Below are 12,306 nucleotides of genomic sequence, written 5' to 3' on the forward strand. Positions count from 1 at the left end.
TTTAATATCCTGACTGTGCATACAAAAGCGCAAAGAAATACCGTCGGCTTATTTGGCAGAAAAGGTCGCCTTTAATAACAGCACCGACTATTTCGGTAGCCATAGCGCCTGAAGGATCACAGTCTGTCCAGCATCGAGTCCCAGTGCTTTGCTCCATAGCAATAGCCCTACTGTTTAAAACAGGTTTCAGAGCGAACGCGTCAGTCCTTTCCCCTTCCTGCAACGAGCGGTCGGGGGGGAAGGGGCCGGCGGTGCCCCGGACCGGGCCTCCCCTCCCCGCCACCGCGGGGGCGCGCTGCGGCACAAGCCCGGAGCCACCGAGGCAGCTTCGTCCCCCTCCGGCAGGGCCGTTTACCTCAATAAATACCTTAAAAACGCCGCCCTGCGCAGGGGATGTTCCCCGCAACCCGCTCGTCCTTCCCCGGGGGAACCTGTCGCCCTGCCCCACGCAGCCCCGATGAGGCGGCTCCCGCTCCCCTCCCAGCCCTCTGCGGGGCCCGACCCCGAGGTTCCCCCGGGGTCGGGCCGGTCCGGGCCTCGCCGCGGGCGGTCTCCCCTCAGCGCGGCGGCGGAGGGGGGGGGGGGGGGGAAGGCGGCGCGCACCTGCCCATGGCGTCGGGGCGGGCCGAGGCAGAACCCCGCCTTCCGGGACTCCGCACCGGGAAGCCTCGGCTGGGGCCGCGCTGCGCCGCTCACAGGCAGGTAACCGTCCTCCGGCGGGGCTCGGCGTGGAGTTCCCCCACCGTCAGACCCTCCGCTACCACCCCGGTGGTTCCCCGTCCCCCCCCTCCTAATCTCCCCCCCGTGGGGGTCTGCCTCGCCTCGCTTCACCTCACCTCAGGGTTTTCCCGCCCTCCGCCTCGCAGTGCGGGGGGGGGGGGCTGGCGGAGCCGCCCCGCCGCTGGCTCTCACTGAGGGAGCCGCTCCCTCGCCCGGGGCGGCTGTCTGCGGGGCAGGCCTCGGGCCCGGCAGCCCGACGGCGTGAGGAACGGCCCTCAGCCTCCCCGCCGTGCTTCGCCTGCTCGTGGCTCAGCGGTGTTAACGGGGCTCGGAGGCCCTGGCACCGGTACCTTCCCCGGGACTACGGTCCTGAGAGGCCAGAGGCCCTCTGGTCCCCAGCGGGGCCAGGCAGCTCCTCGCCTTTGGGAGCCACGCCGTTGCATCTCGACATACCCGAGTTTTTAGGTGGTTTGATGGTCCCCTAAGTAATGCTGCGCCTGCCCCTCGCTCTGTGGACGAGGGCAGTTCGGTAAGCGCTGGCTCAGCGTCAGGTCCGATGCGTGCCCAGGCGGTGCCCCTCTGGGGTTTAATCCAGGTGTTCGTGGTTCTCTTGTGTAACTTGGAGTGTCAAGATGAGGCAGGGGGCCACTGCGGAGATTTCTACATAAAAAGTTGAGGCAAGAAGTTGATGCAGGTTCATAAGCTCCTTGAAGCAGAGGCTGTCTCTGCTCTGTTGTACAGAGCTTAGCTAAGTAAGACTTTAGTCCAAGACTCAGCGCAGGCGCTTGTTGCAGTAAAAGCGGTAATTTATAACTGCAGACTGATCGCTGTGTATGTTGGAATGGGGGTGACTGGTCTGTAAGGCTAAACAAAGTGTGCTTTCCTGAGGTCAACCTCTGCTTTTGGTCTCACTAGCACCTGGTCATCTTGTTCAAGAAAGGAAGAGAGAAAAGTAGTGAGGTGGGAGAATGGTTAGTTGACATCAATTGCTAATACTGGTTTACGTTTTTACTCAGGACTAAATGGCGAGCAAATGGACTGTTTGAAGCAGTGGGTTTGATCACCCAAGAGGAGGGACTCTGAGGATACCCCACAGGGAATCTGTTGGGTATTTCTGTCATCTCAGACTCTTCCCTGATATGGAACAAAGTGAAGGTGAACAGGAATCCCAGCCAGAGAGTCACGTGGAAAGCAAGAGCAGTGTGAAATCCTTGCCTGGGGGAGCGGCCCATGTCAAACTGGAGATAAAAAAACATGCAGTTACCGATGACTACAAACTCTCCAAACGGGTGCTAGGGTTAGGAATCAATGGCAAAGTACTGGAGTGTTTCAACAAGGAGACAGGCCAAAAATGTGCTTTGAAGGTAAGTAGGCTTTTTCTTTTTTTCCTTATTTATGGCTTGGAGGCCAAAGTTCGCTTCCAAAGCCCTGTAAAAGCTACTTGTTCTGTTGCTTGCATTTTACAGAGAGTGCTGCATGAAGAATTTGAATATGTGAAGATGTTTGCTATTACTTACACCATTGTAGTCCAAACTTGAGTCTTTTCCAGAATATTCTGTCTGAGCTTCCAGGAGAATGTTATCAGCTATGAAATGCTCGTGCTCATATTTAAAAGACAAAAAAGCGGGGGAGAGAACAGTGTCTTGGTGTGTTCTGTGAGAAAAGTTGCTAGATTTTGAATGAACTTCTTATGCAATACTTGGGAAGGAAACTATTTTGGATCTTGTGCAATGAAATAGGCCTAAACTGGGAAGTATTTAAATGTTCATTGGTCTTCAGGCTTTCCTCCCTTTGAAGACTTTTCTTAAGGGGCATTTCTAGTTGTTTACTCACTTACTCTTCTCTTTATTTTTGCAATGCATTTACACAAGGGTATTACCTGGGAAAGCACTGATTACACCAGTATGGCAAGTAAGTTTAGTAGATATTTATGATGATAAGTACCACTTAAATAAATGTAGCAATAAATAACCATTCATTAGAGAACATAAAGGTTGCCTGCCTTTTGCTCTGCAGCTTTTAAACTTGAACGTTTCCCTGATGCTTTTAAACCACATCGTTAGAAAAAGCAGCCCAAATGAGAACTGGGATGGTTCTGTATGTTAAGACTGAAAACCAGCTGAAGTAATTGTCATGAGAATTACTTAAGAATGTTACTGAGTCCTTGCCAGTGTTACTCTGATTAGGTGGGATGTCTAGAAGGCTTTCAGGTACCCTTCCTTTTCTTAAATCTCACACTCCATGTTTGCTGACAGCAGCACAAATATGCTAGTGGTCAGCTGGAAGGTCTGCCAAGGTCTGGGTATGGTCTTACCTTTACCAAGCTAGAACTGCTATCGCCAGCAAAGCCTTTGCACTTTGATAGAGCAGCCTGGAAATATCTGGTAGCTTTCTGTATTGAAAAGGTTTTTAATAGAGGAACTAGAAAAGCTTATAATACAATAACGTGCTGATTAATTCACGTTTCCAACACTCTCATTTTCTTTGTCACACTGGTTTTTGTATTAGCTTCACATAGCTGACTCACAGAAGTTTTATCATGGGGAAACGGGAGGTTTTGGAAAACAGACTGGAAATACTGGGGGTTTGCGCCTGCATAGGGGAGCGTCAGGTTTTTACAAGTCTGAGGTGATCCATTAATCAGCTCCTTCTGAAGTGCTATCAACGTTAATTTCTATACTTCGCGTACTGTGATGAAGGATAATAGTACTGAAGCTGTTCTGCTGTTTCTGAAGACTTCAGTGGCTTTGTTGCTGATTATAGACCATTCATACTTAAAAGGTTTTGCAGTCGTAAGGGCTGGAAGCATTTTGAAATGGAAGTTGCCATTCCAGAGCACAATCCAGCGGCAACAAGTGTGTTCCAGAGCAAATTCAGTTGCTCTGGAATCAAATAGGAAATACATTCCTATGGATACTAGCATCTGTAAAATATTTTTTTAATTCAGCACTCAGAGTTGGGGCGGGGGAGAAGAGAAGTAAAGTTGCTGTGCCCTGACAGAATGTTCTCTGCCTGATGGGGAGGAGGAACCTATAGTAAGTGGATACTATAATACCAGTTTCTGTTTAGCACTGATTGAGTTGGCTGATTTTTTTCAGAACTTTTAAAATACATTAAGGACTGAAGTACCCCCTCCCTTCTGAAACTGGAGTTTTGTCAGTAATGGCTAATATATCACTGAAATTACATTATATATGTGTTTGTCATCTTCCCCCCACCCTAGCTGTAGAATGTGTGCACTTTTCTTCTGAAAGGGACAGAAATATTAAGAAGTTTATGAGTTCTCTAGGGAGTTTAAATGGCAGATGATAGTTTGGTGCTTGCATGTTTGTATTTCTCATCCTTATGAGTTTAAGTGCTGAATAAAAAGTTAAATATGCAATTAAGTAAAACTGCCAGCAGCCCGGAGAGAATCTGCTATTCTCTCCAAAGATGGTCTAATGAGAAGATTGCCCAACAAGGAAGGATAAAAACTGTGCTTGGTTAATTGGCAAGAATAGAAAGATCTTTTCCTAGCCCTGAAGATATTTGCAAGGATGAAGTATTCAGTGGAAGTTTTTCCGTTGGTTCTTGTGAAACCTGAACTGGGCCACACAAGTCCCAAACCTGCTCCAGATGAGACTTCAGAGCAAACCATCCAGTCAAAACAGTTATGGAAAAGGGACAAGAAACTTGGGAAAAAAATGTTTAGAAACAGCTTCAGTGCAGAATTCTCTGTGTAGGGACAGTAGGGCCTTGGTGTTTCTGCCTTGCCACTGCTCATACGTCCTAGGTGTGATGGCAGGGCTGTCATTCACTTACAGGAATAGAAAGTGGAGGCTGATGAAGCTGTCACAAGAAAAAAAAAAAAAGTGGTCTGACAGGTAAAGAGAAATGTAAAGACTGAATTGCAGGTTGAACAGGAAAAAAGGGATGCTGGATAGATTTTTTTTTTTTTTTCTGGAGGTTGCTTGTGCAGTATCCATTGAGATCTATGTATATTTGTGGACGAATACTTCAGGCATGAGTGTGCTCACTGTAACCTGCTCCTGGGAAAGGAAAAACACCACTTCTGCTCCTGAAGATAAAGCGTAATAGTCTGTTCCCCTTCACACCAAACTCGCCCATTAAAGCAGCTTCTGACTTGGCAGATGGCACTGCTTTCTGCCTGCAGGTTTTCTTTTATATGGGAACACAGCCAGCACAGCCAGGATCTGGATAGAAATTACTCAATGGAAGGAATTTTAACTGAGGTACTCAAGAGGAAAGGGCTCGAACAGGCAGAAACATTCGTCCCCAGAGCCATGTGTCAGTCAAGCACTACATACTGGAATTGGGAGGTTCCTGTTGTCTTCTTTAGTCTGTGGCCATAATTGGAACTAGTTAGAATTCCACTAATCATTTTAGAGTGGGAAAACACAAGACATCCTCTCAGAGGTACTGCAGGGCTTTGGTTATTTTCCTAAAGTATTATGTGGCTTAGTTTGCTCTGCTTGGCCTTGTGATTTGCTACATGCTTTTATAATGTGCTGTCAGCTTTGTTTCTGTTAGATTGAAATGCCACACACATTGCTGTCCTGCTCCAGAAAATTTAATCTGGTTACTCACTTAGACGCATAATGACATTTTGGCTGAACAGCACTGTTTCCAAACGGTGAGAACACAGGGATTTAGAAAAGTAGAAGCATAAAGAAAACTGCTGTGCAGGACTGTGGCCTTCTAGAATGCAACTCTGTTTTGGTCTCCCTCTCCCTTACAAATAGAAACCCTTCTCGGATCTCTTTCCATAGTTGATCCAGAAATAGCAGTCAAGTGAAGTCTAGTCACTGTTCTATTTTTATCTCTTCTTTGCCAGGCTGCCCCCTTCTGTTCACTTTACCTTTTGGGGCTAAAATTTAACCTCCACTCCTTTAACACTGTCATCAGTGTGAGGGTTCTCTGCTGTTTTTCACAATCCTCCCTGGTTTTAGGGAGAGGAGGAGACCAAAATAGCTGACTACCTGTGAGAATAAATGTGGACTCCTGGGACTTGCCTCCCATTAAAAAAAACCCCAGACTACAGTTCCTTGTTTTTTCTTTCTTTTTCCCTCACTTCTTTTTCTTTTCTTTTTTTTTTTTTTTTATTTGGCACAAATTCTTGCTAAGTGGTGTCAAAATAATATTTTAATGCATTTGATGACCTGCTTTATTTTTGTGAAAGATGGTAGAAAGGGCTCAGACAGAGTTGGGATCAAGAAAAGAGAACTAGAGAGTGTTCTGCTGGGGTACTGGGACTTCTCTGCATCTGCAGCTTCAGTGGATGTTTCAGGATGTAAAAACAGTGTTACATGTCGTTGGCACACCATTCACCTTCAGTAAACAGATGTTGCTTATTTCCAGGAGAAGAAAAGGAAGGACAATTCAGGCATAGCAGCAAAACAAAGACCCTGGAACTTCAGGAAAAGAAAGTACGTTGGATATGAGTGTATTGGTACTTTTGATATGAAAACTCTCCTGAATAACAGTATAGCAGTTGTAAAGTGCTTCTCCCCTAAGCGCTGTGCATATGCACCATATACTGCAGCTGCCTTCCAGTCATCTGAGACTTCTGCGTTAAGGCAGAGTATGTATGGATGGACCCACTGGTTCATAGGTCTTACCCTCCAGAATAAATAGTGAGTTAAGCCCTGAACTGCCTCATGGAAAATGTCTTGTGCTGCTAAGTGTGAACAACACAGTCTACATGACTTCCTGATTTGAAGACAAACAGGTAAAGTCTGAAAGTTAAAGCAAAAAGCAAACACAAAAATGAACAGGCTCCTTGCCTTTTAGATTTAAGGAACTTTTGGTGAATGATATAAGTGATAATCATAGAGTAGGAGGCTCTACTGTTATCCGTAAGAATATTAGCATAACTTTGTGCTCAGAAGGAAGGAAAACAGTAATGGAGAAAGAAATTTTGCAAAAAAAATCATTCCTGAAATGGTTCTTGGAAACCACACATGGGACTACATAGAGAATGTTGTTCTGCTTTCCAAAGTGGAGTCGTCGTGGAGAAAGATAGTCATTCTGCATCACCTTAACTTCATTTAGTCTTGAGCTACGTTTCTGTCTCTCACTCAATTTTAGTGTTTCTGATTACGTTAAATAATACTACATCATGTAAGCTAATTGCTGGATAATCTGTTTTCACTTAGAGTACCATGAAGTCTGATCATGATTGCTCACAAATGGGAGACTGTACAGTCCAAAGTATCTGTTTTGCAAGTTATCTGAAGAGCTGGTACTTTTAAAATACCTTGTTTATTGCCTGAAATAAGATGATGATCAAGGAAAAGAATGCAGCAGTGGAGAAGGCAATGCACGCAGTGAAAGTGAAGGTTATTTTAGGCTGACTATTTATTGCAGAATAGGAAATGTTAACAATCTTCTTAGGTGCTATAGGTTGCATTTTTAGAAGAGAAGAAGATTATGCCAGATTAGGAATGAAACATTTCAACATTTTCACAATAAGGAATAATAATGTACTAAGAATAATAAGGAAGAATAATTGTACTAAGCTAGAAGTGTTGTGGGAATTCAGGGGAACCAAGTGTAATTGTTGGTTAGGGTTTGTGCAGGATGAAGGAGCTCTTGCTTTACTGGAGTGATGTATGTTTCAGGGGTAAATTAGCACTTTCTAGTGAAGTATTCTGTAGTTCCCTCTTACCTACCATGTTTCCTGCAGCCTATTTATACTGGTTTATCTCATGCGACAGTAAATTCAGTGTCAGTAACACAGCTGAGTGTGAGTAATAAACTCCAGGAGCAATGTGTTGTAGATCAAAGCCAGACAGAGCGTAGAATGAATATGAGTTCAGAAAAGTTCTAGTTAAATGGCAGCCCCCAGTGTATGGAGGAGTACTTAAAATATGGATAGCATGAGACTGGTCCTTGAATTTTATCCTTCAGTGCCAATCTTGGCAAGTATTACGTAAATATGCATAAAATACCTAAAATAACATTCAGTCGATTAAAAAGTGGGTCGTTTCTACTGCTACAAGAATTGTTTTTAAACCAGTGAGTCATTCAAGACCTGAGTCTTTGAGCACTTTGTACGTATTTGGGGCAGAATGGCACCTTCCAGAGTGTCAGTTGGACTAGTTAATTTAACAAAGGTGGACTTCATCAATTTACTTTGAAGATCTGACATTCTTGACTGGTCTTTTCCTTATTTGAATACAGCAAATAATTAATAATAAAAAAAAAAAAAAGATGAGCTTGGTCTGAAATAATAAAACCATGTGTAGTAAATTCTCACTGGGTTCAGTGGCAGTTCATTAAGCCTAAAAAGTGCAAATGGAAAGGCAAATGCTATAAACTATTAAGTCATCTTGAAAAAACAAAACTATGTTGATGCTACATGGCACCTTCTGTGTTCTCTTCCAGTCTACTAGAAAGCTGGCACAAGTTATACCCTGACTTGTGTAGCAGCAAAGCTGGGGAAGATCAAGGTGTGTTCCCCTGCCTTCACCCAGGTTCAAAGATCTGAGAAAGTATTATAGATATGTGTCTTAATCTCAACTGCGAGGAAGGTGCTTAAAGGGAGAGCACCTGTGCGTATCAGTCAGACTCAGCTAATCACTTGACACCCTCTTTCGACTAGAAGACCCTTCTCTTTGTCTCTCCCTCCTCCCTTTAGAGTCTAAATCCTCCTATTCCATTTAACTAAAGTAAAACCTCACTGATTCATGCTAGCTGGAAGTCTCATTACAGATAACAGGATTTTGCAAATCAGCTGTAGTGCAAGGAAACAATAAGCAAGAATTTTAAAGTTCATTTACAAGACAAGTGTACTTCAGCCTCATTTAGTTATGATAGTACCATCTAGAGAGATGCCCAGACTGGAAAAACCTGATAACATCTTTTATAATTTGGGAAGAATCAGAGCCACACCTGAATGTCACGGCTCACACGCATCTTTTTTTCCTTAATGTATTTTCCTCTGGCTGTGGTAGTACCCTGTGTAAGGGCAGCCTGGTCTGACAATAAATGACTTCTTGTGATAGCTTGCTGCCAGTTAAGTCTCAACAGAACAAAGAGATTATTTTCATGGTGTGATAAATTCATGGGAAGCATAGAGAAAGAAGATGTCACTGTCGTTGGGAGGAAGAGCCAATGTGAATTTGAGAAAGTTAATAGATGAATCTCTTGCATATAAAGACTGTTTTGTGTTAATCTCTTTAACTGTACGCAGTGATTATTTTTTAAAAAAAAAAAGCAATCGTTGATTTATTTACATAATCATATGCAACATTTTGCATCCCTAAATATTTTTGCAGCTACTATTTGCTTGACCCTGAAAAAGTTTCCATTTCTCATATGATGTACATGTGTCTCCTTGTTATGGAATTTTTCCATGTGAAATATGTCTTTAGAACCCCAGACCTTAGGATCGTGTGTAATATTCTAATAGTAACAGTATAGCTGTCTGCATAGCTATCCTAAATTCTTTAGGTACAGTGGAGTTGTTTTAACTGTTTGCGTTGTGGCTCTTGCACTGTAAGAAAACATGGTGATATTCATGAAGAGGAAAGTGGCAGAGATGCGGCCAGTGTTGGAGGTGGAGAGTAGATGACCTGTTTACTGAACTGGAAAACCGTGAGAACTTCTTTCCGTCATCACCAGTGAAAGCTGGTGGTGCAGTCTGTCTGGATTAGAGTGTATAAACTGTGTGGATTGTGGTATTTTACACAGACTTCCTAAGTACTTAAGATGATTCAAAGCTCCGCAAATGAGATTAAGCTATAATGCTCCAGCATTTTAATACCTCAGGCGTGAAGAGGGAGAGAATTCTTGCTCAGCATGTAAATCACACGTGGCCTCCTAGTTCCTGAATCTTTGTAATATATTGCATTTTGCACTGAAGCTTTCATGGCCTGTTTTAAGAGAAAAAGCAAATATTAAATTTGTGTAAAATTAATTTTTCCTCCAGAAAAGTTTGCTTGCTGAACTTGTTTAAAAAATCCCAAAACAAACCACCCTGAATATACCATCTTTACAAGCAATTTCAGATGTTCTGGCTAAGTAGTCAATCTTATTAAAGTTGCACTGTTCACAGATCTTAAGTCTTGCCAGTTCAAACTCTGGCTTTTCTCCATGGGCTTTTTCCCAGGATTTTTTTTTTTTTTTTCTTGAATACTCTCTTAAGTATGCTGGCATTCCAAGTAACAGGCCCTAAGGCAGCTCCTGGGATCTGAGTCAGCTGGGGCTGAGGACAGATTTATTAAGCCCATTGTAAGGGGGGAGCTCAGAAAAACTTTTTTTTGTTTGTTTTTTTGGACAGCACTTCTAAAATATATAAACTGTTTGGAAGTGGCAGGGTGTAGAGTGACTCATGCTCTTCATCCACTGCACTTTCTTGTGTGGTGAAATTTTGGCTGGGGTGAGTAGTTTGCCTAGGTGTGAATCAGCTGTAAGCCTTATGAAAGCACTTGAGTAGTGATTTGTAACTGTAGTTGGTTTCTGTTATACTGTGGGGTGGATCTGGTTTTTATTTTTGATTTCAAAGGAGAGCAGTTAAAAACTGGATAGGGAGCAGCTGCCTCGCACACCTGTGTTCTGCATGGGACTCCTGTGTACTCCTTAGCATCAAATCTACCATATCCAGGGATGAAGAGTCCTTAAAATCCTGTTTGTGGTGCCACAAGGCCTGGCATTTGGTACTGCTATAGCTGCCAGTGTTCTCCTCGCCTGGAGTTGTAATGATGAGAAATACTGTCCTTTACTTGCTTCATTTTTAACCAAAAATGTATTTATTTATTTTTCTTGTAAAGGATTAATTTCTCTTGGGGCCTTATTCCATTTCCCACATGTTGCTTTTAGTCAATGTGGCTTTGTCAGAAGCAGTCTGGTTTCCACAGCAACGGAGTTGTTAACACCAAAGATGTCAGTGCTCGAAGGTGGGGAGGGGAGGGGGCTGCATTTTCTGGCTCAGCTGCCTTGCCACGGTAGAGGCCCTTGCTGCAGACACGCTACAGTACAACGTCTCCATTGTCTTTGTGAAGAGTAAAAGCCTTTCATTTTGTTCTACTCTTCCCTTTCCAATCAATTTACAGTCAAAATTTGACGTTTGGGAGGGTGACAGGGCTTGATGGTTCCTTGATGCTCAGAAGCTTCCTGTTCTTTCAAGCCCTCTGTTCTGAAGGGCGCTGCTCTGTTGTCTGCTTTTTTAAGAGTTTTTCTGTGAACAACATAGCACTTGCATACATGCAAAACCTGTAGCAGTAAGTTTGTGATAAAGGAGAGTAGATGTCTATTCTTTGACCCATGTTCAATGTCTGCTTATGAATGATAACATGAAAAATGATCCGTCCTTTTACCTTGCCCGGTAATGTGAAACCCGCTCCAATTAAACCTGCTCAGATGGGTCTTCTAAGGCACCCATCCCCTTAGGTGGGAACTAAGCCTCGCTCCTATTGACCTTGGAAAATTGCATTGTTTAAAAGTATTTTCTAATACATAGTTAACCTGTGAAATTCATTGCCTCAGGAGCTGAGTGATAGTGATGCTGTAAAGATCTTGAGAGAAAAAAGCACTTCTCTGAGTATTGCAAATGTGAAGAAAACCCCTCTATTTTCAATATACTGTACAAATTTCGCTGTGGTCTTCTACATCCTGTTGTTACAACTTACAATTACAAAACTGCCAGGGTAAGTAATGAAACCGTGAGCTTCAGAAGGCATCTTGTTGCTTGTCTTGTGTTAAGTGTATTGCTGCTGCAGGTGTAAAATATCCTCCTGTCCAAGGAGAGGAAGGTGGAGCCTTGGTGTCAGCTTTGCAGATGGCTGTAGCTCTGGGTAATGCCCATCACTTGCATAATAGTTTCATGTAAGGGTGTGTCTTCCTGAGCAAGTTGTTCTTGTCTAAACTAGGGTGTAAACATAAAGTGAAATAGGTTTTCCACAACAGCTATTCATATCTAAACCTTTTCTTTTTTTTTTTTTTTCTTACGAAGGGCAGGGCAGGAAAGCACTTTTATCAGACTTGGGCCATGGAAATGCAAACAGTGTAATGTTGAAACTTCTTTTCAGGCACTTTCTGCTGCTTGTTTTTGCCTTTAGTAGAAATGATGGTAAAAAGCAACTGCTGAAGACAGTTAAAACCAGAAGCTGAAACTTTAGAGAAATGGGAAGTTAATGCTTTAAACTGGCTGAAAAACATGATGAAATAATGTACCCAAATGCAGATATGGTTTTAATTCAATTTTTTGATGCCTATTAATGACTTTTAAAGACTAAGCTTTGTGTCTGCAACTTAGAATCGCAACCCACTTTTGATAGCTGGTTGTATTCTTACCGTTCATTTCTGTCACTTTCTGAACAAGTATCTGGCTCTACACTGGAGTTTGTGGTACACAAGTCATTCTTACAAAGGGCAAAATCTCTGGATAGCTATCTTGTCTACTGGAATTAGGTGTTTTGCCAGGTTTGCCACATTTAGTTGGGTCATTTTTCAGTTGATTATGTTTGGAAACCTACAAAGTAGCATCTCACAGGTTTTTCAGCACCAAAGTGCAGGGAAGCAGACTGTTGACAAAGTGACAGTGGTAGATGAGGAAAGGTTAATTAATTTAGAAACAGTCTCAGT

The 12,306-nt window shown here is 43.1% G+C and overlaps 1 protein-coding gene across 5 annotated transcripts in view; it reads left to right on the plus strand.

The window, feature by feature from the left end:
• Nucleotides 1-592: 592 nt before the first annotated feature.
• Nucleotides 593-12,306, plus strand: part of MAPKAPK3 (MAPK activated protein kinase 3) — a 50,656-nt gene continuing 38,942 nt past the window's right edge. Inside the window, exons 1-2 of one of the 5 annotated variants that reach the window (XM_069769567.1) lie at nucleotides 593-702; nucleotides 1,737-2,084. In XM_069769567.1, the coding sequence (XP_069625668.1) occupies nucleotides 1,860-2,084 (225 nt within the window). In that variant the 5' untranslated portion in view covers nucleotides 593-702; nucleotides 1,737-1,859. Of the gene's footprint in view, nucleotides 703-911; nucleotides 1,316-1,736; nucleotides 2,085-6,078; nucleotides 6,147-12,306 lie in introns of those variants that run through there. The other 4 variants (XM_069769569.1, XM_069769565.1, XM_069769566.1 and 1 more) reach the window with 4 other exon arrangements.

The sequence above is a fragment of the Haliaeetus albicilla genome, chromosome 24, assembly GCF_947461875.1.
Source record: "Haliaeetus albicilla chromosome 24, bHalAlb1.1, whole genome shotgun sequence".
Taxonomy (NCBI): Eukaryota; Metazoa; Chordata; class Aves; order Accipitriformes; family Accipitridae; genus Haliaeetus; species Haliaeetus albicilla.